At 40.4% G+C, this 12,166-nt stretch overlaps 1 protein-coding gene across 1 annotated transcript; it reads right to left on the bottom strand.

The window, feature by feature from the left end:
* Window positions 1-8,223: 8,223 nt before the first annotated feature.
* LOC134209545 (zinc finger protein 184-like) lies at window positions 8,224-9,735 on the bottom strand. Its single transcript, XM_062685530.1, has 3 exons — window positions 9,470-9,735; window positions 9,115-9,412; window positions 8,224-9,010 (listed from the first exon to the last, which is right to left on the bottom strand). The coding sequence occupies exons 1-3, from the start codon at window positions 9,492-9,494 to the stop codon at window positions 8,359-8,361; spliced, it is 975 nt and encodes a 324-aa protein (XP_062541514.1). The 5' UTR covers window positions 9,495-9,735; the 3' UTR covers window positions 8,224-8,358.
* Window positions 9,736-12,166: the final 2,431 nt, after the last annotated feature.

Genomic DNA, 12,166 nt, shown 5'->3' on the forward strand with positions numbered 1-12,166 from the left:
ACTTCAAAATATTGTGTAAACGCGTTAAAACGCATGAGACCTAAAATCCGCATCAAAATTAAGCCTCATTTGTCATAAGACGAGTTTGTACAATCCCATTGAATCCCACCACTTAATTGTATCTTGACAGATATGTATTTCGACCTCAACAGTAAGGCCGTCTTCAGTGTCTCGTACTTGACTCGACTCATATTAAATCGCACGAAAAGCGACTCTAGTGTATACCGTTTTGAACGATTAATACAGGATTTTTGCGACTGCTTCAATTTTGAATGAAAATTATTAAGGTCACTCCTGACAGAATCCAAGTTTCAAAGTGCTCGCGTTTTCGGGGGCACACCACTCGATACGGAGGCGGCGGACAACTGTCATTTTTGTTGATTCAGCTTTGCTGCGTCGCAGCATGCGTAAAAAAATAAAAATGACAGTTGTGCGTTGCTTCCGTATCGAGTGGTGTGCCCCCGAAAACGCGAGCACTTTGAAACCTGGATTCTGTCGGGCGTGACCTTAAGCTCTTTCAGGGAATATCAACGTGTAAAAATTAAATGGAACAGTCCTAAACACGCATTATGACAGTGATTGAATTGTTTTCTAAACAAAGACGATACATACAAAAACCTACTGGCTACCGTTAGATTAGCCAACTAATTATCATACATTTTTTCGCCACCACCAATTCCGTCCTTATGAAAGAGGCTCAAAGATACTCAATGAGCAACTTTTTGCTCACCTCATTGAGTCAAACTATTTGGGATTATGCTACGAGTCGAGTGACGTGAGGTGAGTCGATTTTAGCAATTCTCACGTGAGGTGACCATGTTATTCAAATGGGGCTACATATATGACTCTTCTCACGTCATTCGAGCAATCTCACGTCACTCCACTCGTAGAATAAGCCCAATTTAGTTATCATTGAGAAATGAATATATTTCGGAACTACCCGAAAAAGATTGAAACGCAAAAGTACAAAAGAGAAGAGCAAAGATCCGTTTGTCGAGAGCAGTGCGCATTTTTTTTCTTCTCCTAATTCGCTCTGAGGAGCATTCCATCCCGGGCCCTTAACAATAGGAAATCATTCCTTTCTTGAGAAAACAGAACAGTAATACTGTTTTTGGCCATGCATCGGAGCCCTAGCCACATCTTTGTCTTGCTTCTAGAATATCACCAGTGAAACTTTTAAAACCCGGGATTTAGCTCTGTCTACAAGACCCAAGCAAGAGAATTTGTTCAGTAATAAGAACTTCCGTGCGTTCCTCTCACTACCATTGTTCACCAGTTCAAGAAGAGTTAGTACGTATTTAAACCTCTAACTCGATTTTTCCAGCAGTCAGTTCAGCCTAAGACCGGGTACCGAGGTTTTTTTAACTAATTGCTTGAAAAGTTGTTTCTGCTGCATACAGTTTAGCCTCAAACAAGAGGCATGAGTATCACTAGTGTCCAATCTACGAAGTACACCGTAACTATGCTATGCTATGCTGCATACAGTTTAGCCTCAAACAAGAGGAATTCGAGTCTTTCAACTGTCTGCAAGGTAACATTAATTATGTTTTATTTCTGAGGGTCTGTCTCATTTGGAGAATTAAACTTAAAAGTGACAGTTCGAGAATTAAAAAATCACCCCGTTATAAGAATGGCTGGTGCTACCCAGCAATTCCAATAGGACATCGATAGAAAATGATTCGATATCTGTCAAAAGTAATCTTGCTCTGCGAGCAGGGTTATTTGATAATTACTGAAATGTCACTTTTAAGTTTAATTTCAGTTTAATTATCCAATTGAGACAGACCCTGAGACTGCTGTTGGTAGCGAGGACTAAATACGATGAATCCTCAATTACCACAACTTATTGCCCTAGCTAGAAAAATGGATTAGGCTACCCCAGGTAACCAGTAAGCATTATATAAAGCATTTAAGTGGCATTATGTGCGCCTTCACTGCAAAACATTAAATGCCAATAAGCCCTATAGTCGCCTTTAATGCTATTTTAATGCAGGTTTTGGCCCAATATATGGCTGCTTTAATGCTCAATCCTACTTTATCGATCAAGTAGAAATTTTGTTGAATAGCATTTTTTCAGCATCCGAAATGCTGAATAAATGCTTAGTTTCAAAAACAAGAAAGAAGTTTTTTTAATGGCATTTTTTTCTAATTCTTTTTTACATAGTTTTTTTTTCATATTATATCGGTTAAAGACGAATCCAAGTAAAAATAAGAAGAAGACACACGACGGTGTTAACTTTGACAGATCCTACAGCACAGTATAGGAAGATCATTTTAAAATGCTTATAATAAATTCTAGACAAATTGTAATTAAAATCTGATTGATGTACGATACGGAAAAAGTTCCGAACTGTATGATAGATACATTTTTGTTTGCATGTTGACAAAAAGAGGCGACGAAATTGGTGCTGCATTTCTTTGTTTCCCGATGAGATGAATATATGTTCAGTGAGATGGAGATCGGAACAGTTCCCCTATTTAATTATATTCAATAATCCCGTGCACATTTTTATACCAAGAATTCCGTATAGAATTCATGTAAAAGAGATTTATTCTACAAAAAATCATCTATTTCTGCAAGTTTTTTTTCGGAGAACTCAGAAGCATGTAATAAAAATTCTCCAGGATTTGTTAATTTTTTTCCTCGCTACCTCTCCTGATAAAGGGAGCCTCACACCTCGGGAAAATTTTCCGCCGGATTTTGGGTACTTCTGGGAGAATTTATGTATTCGCGGAGCAATTCTTGAAGAAAACTTCGAGTATAAGTTCCTGTATTCCAAAAGACTTATATTGTAGGAATTTCCAAATAAATTCTTGTAGCAACTTTCAGAGAAAATCCTGGAGAACAGTATTCAAAGATATTCCTAGAAGAATTTCCAAAGGAATTCATCTCGAAAGGATCCCTTGGAAAAATAAGGAGAAATGCCTGAAAGATATCTCCAAAAAATGAAGAAAGAATACTGAAAAAAAGATTTTCAACGCGCGTTTTATTTTAATGAACAGACAGTTTCGTTTCTCCCTTCTGCTTGTTTATTCCGCCCAGTCCCACGTGGTTTGAAAGTTGAAGTACAGTTGTATTGGTGAACCCGGTGCGAAACCGTGAAACAACACAGTGCGAACCCGACAGCTTTGGGGTTGGAACTAGTGCGACCCTAGTTCCAACCTGAGCGAATAAAAAAACACTTTGACAGCACTTAGGTTGGAACTGGTTCCAACCTAGGTTGAAACTTTTTAAAAACGAATTCGACATATCCCCATCAAAAATTTGACAGCTCCGAAATTTCACGATCATCCGACGAAATCGGGTGCATACCAAATCGTCCTATTTTTACACCCACGACGTCGATTGTCGTAGGATACATATTTTCATCGCCAGATTCATTGAACGATTATAACGTGAGCAATCGGTTGCCTATTTCATCGGTAAAATAATCGATTGATTGTGTACTTAGTGCTTATTTTGATAGATTCACGAACAGACGAAATCGAATCCCCGTGTTCATAAACATAGAGTGAAAAAAGTAAGTATTTGATATTTAATAAAGTGATGATGACTTTTTTTCTAACATTTTCGTGACATTTTCCGGAACATCCTAGAAGGAAGGTTCTTCGGTAGTAAGCGATTAATAAAGGTAAGTGATCACTTTTAAATTATATCACATACTAGTCGACCCGGCAGACGTTGTCCTGCGTAGTAGGCGAAAGTGTTGTTGCCCATGCGAAATTTCCTTACGATTCTTAATTTTAGTTTTCCACGATTTATGGGTCAAACACAATTGGTACGTTTGCGTGCGTTTTGACAGTTTTTCCATGGGAAAACTGTCAAAACGCACGCAAACGTATCAATTGTGTTTGGCCCATTACTCAACCCTACTCGTGATTTTCACATGAGGAAATATCATATAAACCCGTCGGAAACGATAACGAACATATTTGCTGAAGGAATGAAGACAATCCATCCACTCGTTTTCGAGTTATGCGGATACGAACACAGACCATTTTATTTTTATATATATACTAGTCGACCCGGCAGACGTTGTCCTGCATAGTAGGCGAAAATGTGCGTTTTCAACTGCCCATGCAAAGATTCCCATACAAAATCATGTTTTAGTTTTTCACGATTTACTCAACCTAATTCGTGAATTTCGCATGAGGAAATATCATATAAACCCGTCGGAAACTATAACGAATGTTTCTGCTGAAGAAATGAAAAACATCCATCCAGCCGTTTTCGAGTTATGCGGATACGAACACAGACCATTTCATTTTTATATATAAGATATATATAGATGTTTCTGATTCCCAGAGGAATTGAAATGTTAGAATACAAACCATTGCCAAAATCAACAAAAATGCAAATGCTACAAATATGCGATTATGAGTTTTTTTTATATCATAACATTTAAGTGTTCATTAGAGTGGGGCGCAGTTGTATGGAAAAACGCAAACTTCGTCCGATCAAGTGAGATCAAGGTTTTTCTGAATCGTTTTGGGACCCCAATCAACTGTGCAAAATATGGGCTTGATTGGTTGCGATCTCGCATGCCGCATCGCGTTTTAAATTTACATGGAGATTAGTATGGGAAAACGTACTTTTTTACATTATCGCTATTAGCGACTTCAATTTATCATCAATCACGTGACTCAATACGTTAGCATATAGTCTGGAAGATGCCGAAAGACTTTGCCGAAGAAGGTACATAGCTGGAAGGTCTACAAAAAATGTTATTACGTTTCGAAAACTGATTGTTCAAACCATATGCAAGAAATCAATGTTTCTGCCAGCACTACCGGACGACCTATGGTTACCGAAGGGCAAAACCTATCTTCCTTCTTGTCGGATTTTTTTCTTTGTGGAATGATTCCGGATAGCTCCCATTAGCTCTGAAGCCCTATAAGATCAATTATTTTGAAATAACACTCAGTTAAATTATTGGTCTACGTAGTACGGCAGTGCTGGCAGAGTAAACGATTTTCTGCATATGGTTTGAACATTCAATCTTCGGAGCGTTATAACTTTTTTCGTGCACGTTCCAGCAACGTGCCTTCTTCAGTAAAGTTTTTCGGCATCCTTTGGGTTATACTTTAACGCAATGTGCCACTTGGTTAACAATGAACTGAAACCTCTAGTAGTAGAAATGCAAAAATATACGTTCTCCCATACTAATTTCCATACAAACTTCAAACGCGATGCGGAAAGCGAGGAAGCAACCAATCGGTTCCAAATTCTGCACAGTTGTTCAGGACCCAGAATGGCTTCGAAAAACCATTGATTTGAAAAAATGGCCATGACGCCCCACTCTAGTGTTCATAGACATGGCCAGCTTCGTGGATGGCCACGTATACACAATGGCTATTTGCAGTTGAAGAGGACCTGAGGGCGCTCAATGTTCAGGGCGATTGGAAGCGATTGGCCCAGGATCGAGTCCAGTGGAGAAAAATACTTAATTCGGCGTAGGTTCATCGAAGACCTGTAGCCCATCAAGTAACAAGTAAGTAAACATGGTCTCATACAATTTCCGTCGGATTTCAATTCTCTTTTATTTTAAAAAGTTTTGATTTTCCGCGATGAAGAATTCGTGTATCTCGCCACTTTGAAAATACATGAGGATAAGATCCGCGTACCAAATTTCCGAGGCGTGAGACTATTCCAATCCAGAAATATCCCCAGATAATACCATAATTTCTGCTTTTTTACAGAATCATGAAATTCCTGTGATGCCACCCGATTTGATAAACCAATTAATCCCCCTATTTCGTCGGATTCCATTATTTTCCACATCGATGAATTTATAGATCTAATCTGATTTGCTTGATGATAAAATTAAATAAACCGATTAAACACCATTTTTCGTCTGATTTTATTATTTTCAAAACCGATCAATCCACAGATTTAATATGATCTGCTCCATGATGAAATGTATTAACCCGATTAAATACCCTATTTCATCCTGATATAATTATTTTCCGCACCGATCAATCTATAGACTTAATCTGATTTGCTCCATGATTAAATTAAATAATTCGATTAATCACCCTATTTCGTCTGATTTCAATAGTTTCCATACCGATCAATCTATAGATCAAGTCTGGTTTGCTGTATAATAATATTTAAAACCTCGATTAATCACTCAATTTTGTCTTGTTTCGTCACACATCATTGAAATCGAAATTGACCTATTATTCACTCGATATAGTAGACGTTAGTCTACCGATTTCGTTTGGCGTCGCGTCGGTTGTAACCCCTGTAATAATCCCATAAGGCTCGGTGAAACAATTTATAAATTCGTCGGGAATAAAATAGGTCGATCCTACCGACGAGAACCGATTTAGTATGGGGGAAAATCGGGAGGATTTTTAATAGGGATGTTATTAGTGATAGGGTTAGGTTAACGACAAGTACTCCTGTCAATGGTCGGAATGGAAAAAACATTCTGCTCGTACCGATTTCTATTTTCAAATGTAAGTTCATTGGACAAATAGTCCCCGCTATATGGTTCCATATTGGAAAACGTTTGACGTATGAACACTACAGGCCTTAAAGTGGCACTAATGTAGCTGTTCCATTGCACTTAACGAAAAACAACATTGTGCATTCAAAATGCTATTTTAAGACTATGCCTTTCATGATTGCTTTGAGAATGCTTATTTAGAATAGCCAGGTTTTCGAAATGCTTATATACAGCATGGAGCATATGCAATGCCAGTATAATGCTACTATAGTGCTTACTTTAATGCTTATTGATTACCTGGGTAGGGCTCTGTTTGGTAGATTTTACACCGCAACACACTCCGTCAAAGTGATCTACCGCGTTACGGGAGGTTTTAAAAGTCTTCTCCAGACATAAAAGTCATTCAGCTCGGTCCATGGCTGCACGTCGCCAACCACGCAGTCTGCGGAGGGTCCGCAAATCGTCCTCCACCTGATCGATCCACCTTGCCCGCCGTGCACCTCGCCTTCTTGTTCCCGTCGGATCGTTGTCGAGAACTATTTTCACCGGATAACTGTCCGACATTCTGGCTACGTGCCCGGCCCACCGCAGTCTTCCTTCCCTATCTCGATGGTCCCTTCAATTTCGAGATGTGGAGAGGCGACTATAATTAAATAACAGAAATATCCCAGCAGGGATTTTAAAGTTGGGTTGTTGCTCATCTGCGAGGATTGCGCTTTGTTGAGCCAGGAGTCCAGCCGAATGCAGAAGAAACTGTCTCTGTTCAACACCCTTTCCAGGATGAAAGAATAAGAACATCAGAGGTCCATCGTCTGACCGAGATTAAAACACTTCTTGAACGTTTTGAAGATAATAAATGAAATTTTAGAGTCCTTGCTTGTACTTCGATCAGGCAGATATTAGGGCGATTGTCCTCAACCAGATTATCATTTTATTAAGTGTAAATAAAGTAATTATGTTATTAATTTTTTAGATTAAGATCCTGATAATAGATAGATAATCTAGTAAAAAATCAATTAAATCATGATTAATTATGATTAATTATTTTAGAGCGTCTTAGGGGAAATGCTACAAGGTTAAAAGACTATTATTCTTCCATTTACTTCCACTATTAACTTTTTTATGTATCAACAATCAGATACGCATTTCGTTTCCTACTTGGAAACTTCTTCAGTGTTTGTTATCGAGTTTCCAAGTAGGAAACGAAATGCGTATCTGATTGTTGATACATAAAAAAGTTAATAGTGGAAGTAAATGGAAGAATAATAGTCTTTCAACCTAATTAAATCATATTATGAAGATGACGGGCCAAGTAGCCAACCCACCCACGGTGTCTCTATGGGATCTAAAAATCAGTATCTCTGAAACACACACCACACAAAAGTGTACAGTCTCCTCTTTCATGCCGTGGGTAAATCAAAATGTTTTATCTAGGGATCTGTGCAAACTCTATATAAATTCTATTCACCACCCAACTCACCACCACTAAAAATGTATGGAAAAATGAACCCCGATAGAACATTTTATAATTGCACTTACGTGATGAATAATGATTTTCTCTATTAATTCCATTGAAAGAAACAAAAATCATCCATAAATTACGTCTCGTTTTCAAAGGATAGGCGATTAAATGGAGTGTAACAAACCAAGCAAAAGTTTAGAAGTCCCATATAATAAAAAAAAAAGATAAATTCAAAAATGAATAATTAGGAGAAGGGGCTTAGACATTTCCATACTTTTGCGTGACGTTATTTAGTGGATTAGAATCTCATAGTTTTTGGAACATAAACTTTTTTTGAAATGGTCGGAAACTTATATCTAAAATAAAATTTACACTCAAACATTTAAAACTTACATTCTAAAACGAACGCAATAATCAGATTCTCCGGCTGTTTAAACTCTGTGCTCAAGTTCGTTCCCGGTGCTTGTGCACATGCCTCACAAGATGGTCCCGCTTACCGAAGATTTTGCCGCACTCGGGGCATTTATAGCGTTGGTCTTTCCTGGCCAAATGTACACCCCAGTGCTCCCTAAAGTTCCTCCGCTGTGGAAACTTGCGAGGGCAGAGCGTACAATGGAAGAAGCCGTCCTCTTCTGGTTCGGAAGGTACATCCTCGAAAAGCTTCGAACGTCTACCAGCTTTTCGTTTGCACTTGTTTGCTGTTAAACTTTTTGTTTTACTCAATGGTTTATTTTTTAGCTGAAATAAAGATTCCTTTGGTTTGACTTGCAGTCGCGCTTGGGTCCTAATCTTTTGGGTACAATCTGAAGCAATTTCTCGGGAAGAATCGCATTGATTAGATAAATTAGTCGTAGTGAAGTTTTCCTCTCTTCTTATGAAACATTCTGAAGTAGGATTTTGGGTTTGGTCATTGTCCAGCTCCTCAACGCATGATTGAGATACGTCCACTTCATCTAATGGAAACGTATTGGACACATTGATTAGCGTTGTTTCAGATAGTTTGATGTCTTCTGCAAGTGGTTCATCTATGCCATTTATCTCTTCCACAGGAGTCTCGTCTTTCTTGTCGAAGCGAAACTGTTCGTATTTAATTAGCCTGTAAATTACAACATGATGTTTTAGATATACTTTATAAATCCAATCAGTTATGTATTTTTCTGTGATTGAATATTTGTGTCAAACTAATGTTAATCCACGTACCTCTCCAAAACGGACCCATTTAATAAAAATCTATCGAGTATAGTTTCCTTCTCCTTAATATCCCGGCAGATGGCGAAAGCCTGTTGCAACCGCTTGATACATGGAATGCAGACGCGTTGCGGAAGTTCGTCAGTTAAATTGGACGGCAACCCACAACAGTAGACCAGCATATCAGGAATGGATACGGTAGTTTCTGTTCCGCCTACGGGTAAACGTTCGCGCCATGGATGCATCCAGGGCGCTCCATACTGCCGTAAACACAGTCGACAAAAGTCATCCAGCGTTGCACCCAACTCCGCTGGATAAGAAAATATAATTTAAAAATGATTTGTATGTCAAATTATTATAATCTTACCGGTTACGAAATTTGTTGCATTCATTTGTACTGATATTTCCCCAGAAAAACTAGCGAAATGTCTTTGAAGTCACAACTCGGATCCCTGATGGCCGGATTTTTTGTTTGTGTTTGATATGTACCTCATATAATAGACATTCGGAGCTTAACTTCAAAGGGTTACTTTTAGGTATACGTCCAAAACTGGAATAAGCACAGCACACACGTTCACAACCACAAATTCAATATCAGACGTTACAGTAATAGCGATACAATGTTATGGACTACACTTTGTACAGGTTCGGCGAGAGAGCGAACCTGTATAAAATGTAGTTTAGGCTTTCTGCGAGCGTGTACGTACACGCAGATTTCTCTCACACTTTTACTCAGTTTGCTTGCAATCACGAGCAGCTGTGACGGCAAAATCAAATAGGATTATTCTCAACCACGAACCAGAAACTGTGTTCGTGTCGCACGACGATGGCGGTGGTTGAGGTGCTGGAAACAAAAGAATGATGACGAGAGCCATCAACCCGATGACATCCCTACCTTACACAATAGGTTTGTTTTGCAGCCAACATTTCGCGACCGTATCCTACTGACAGTTATGTATCCTAATGAAAATCAAATGTGATGCTTGTAAACAAAACACATACTATCAAGAATTTTATACTAAGATGTTGGCTACAAAAACATGGCGTCGTGCCACCGACCTGGGTCACATTGGTCCCAGCCGTCAATTTGACACCAAAATAAAAGAACGATGACGTCAAACTCACACCATGAATGACATACTGAACGTCAGTAATCAGCTGATCAGGGATGTTAACACTTTTTGAATTACTAATACGAACAAAAGGAACGCTCACCCAGACCTGTATAGAGTACGAGACATTGATTGGAAGTGACAGACGGTTAAAGCTATCAGTACACGCTTTATCGGAGGAAGGTCGGGAGCAGGGATGGCAGGTGATATTTTCAAATATCTTCACAGTCGAGTAAAAATGTTTTGAAAAATGTCTTCAAATGTGTTCAACATCAAAATTCTGATTATCAGCGAAAAGTAAAATGAAATTTTCCAAAACAAATCATTAAAATTTAAAAATTTAATAGGATAGTGATTCCAATAAACTCCTTGTTTTATGGATTTGCAAACGTTTACACACTTCGTTTTCACACTATAGCACACCAATTTGAGAACTATTTGGGTGCTCACTCTAGCACACCCTGTCACTCTTCTTGACACACGCTCTGACACACCATGTGGGACTTACTTAGATTCTTCTGACATGCCATACGAGGCTGCCTCTAACATACCATGCATGTCTGACTTGGATGCACACCCTTAACAAACCATGTTTTTTTTTCTTCCTAAGCAATGGAGGAGGAATCTGCTCAACAGACATCCTGGGTTGTCCAGGAAGTGCGGGGTTAGGGGCCACCTCCAACAGCAAACGAGGGAGGCAGGACTGCATCCCCGACCCGCTAAACCGTTTCCATTGCCGCCAAGCCCATAGTCCCTTCGGTACAACAAGAAAGTAATGCTTCAAAGTGGGGCCTCGAGGGTAGCTGCGTGTCCTTGCAGCATCGAACATCGTGACTCGCTTTTTTAGAAGAACACCATGGTATCGTGCCTTACCACGCCCTACGTCCTCGGAAGGTGGGAAGGGTCGACTTCGCACCTGCTTCCCTCTGCACGGCTGGTATCAAGAATGATGATGCCGCGTGCACCCCAAATTTACCTCTCTGCGATAGGGCCTATTCGCCAGTACACAGAGGGACTTGCCGACGCGGTGCCTACGCCTGCCCTAGCCTTGACGAGGACCCCTTTCCGTCCTCGGGCTCGGAACCCGCCCGGTTGACCGACGCCGCGAAAGCACGATACCATGTTGTTCTTCACGCGGCCACTTGTTCGATAAAAGGATCGAATTCGATCACAGGACACCGGTATGACCCATGAAGCCGACTTCGAACCTTTGGACCACCTCTTATTTGCGCGTGAACTAGCCATTCCTCGAGTCCACGCGCCACCTCCGAGACGATTTGGACGATAGCCGATAAAACGGCGTTCCAGCCAACTTCATCTTTACACATCCTCCGGACTATGTTGTCCGGGGTAGTGTCCAGACCACATGTGGCAAGCATGTGGTCACGCATTGTGCGAAAACGCGGGCACACGAACAACACGTGTTCCGCCGTTTCCTCTAAACCTGCGCACACCGGACACTCGGGCGAGGCCGAACGTTGTCCGGTGTGCGAACCGGTGTAGGTACTGTCTGAAGTAACCATGGCCTGTACGGACCTGGGTCAGGTGGAAAGTGATTTCCCCATGGCGCCTCTTGACCCACGTACCTATCTCCGGTGTCCTATGTGTCCATCTACCCTTAGTGGAACTGTCCCACGCACGCTGCCATTTGACCATTGAGGCCAACCTGATAGTCCTACGGATGCCTCTCGTGCCGCGCATTTCGAAGCACTCTATGTCTTCACCGATAACGATGTCAATAGGCATCATACCGGTGATGACGCAAAGTGCATCGTGCGACACGGTACGGTACGCGCTCGCAACTCTTATAAGATTTAGTTGCCTATAGGCACATGAGCCTATACGTACTTTCTAACTTCGTTCTGTAGCAGTTAATACGCAGGGCCGTGCCCCAACCCAAGCAGCACACATGTTGTACATATATCACAGTAGCTTATGTGTGACCCGATTTA

The sequence above is a fragment of the Armigeres subalbatus genome, chromosome 1, assembly GCF_024139115.2.
Source record: "Armigeres subalbatus isolate Guangzhou_Male chromosome 1, GZ_Asu_2, whole genome shotgun sequence".
NCBI classification, from domain to species: Eukaryota; Metazoa; Arthropoda; class Insecta; order Diptera; family Culicidae; genus Armigeres; species Armigeres subalbatus.

Bases quoted from the DNA above. Each gene is read 5' to 3' on its own strand.
- LOC134209545 (XM_062685530.1), bottom strand. From the start codon at position 9,494: ATGAATGCAACAAATTTCGTAACCG. The intron at 9,413-9,469 runs GTAAGATTATAA...TTTCTTATCCAG, and splicing joins TGCAACAAATTTCGTAACCG to CGGAGTTGGGTGCAACGCTG. The intron at 9,011-9,114 runs GTACGTGGATTA...TGTAATTTACAG, and splicing joins AATGGGTCCGTTTTGGAGAG to GCTAATTAAATACGAACAGT.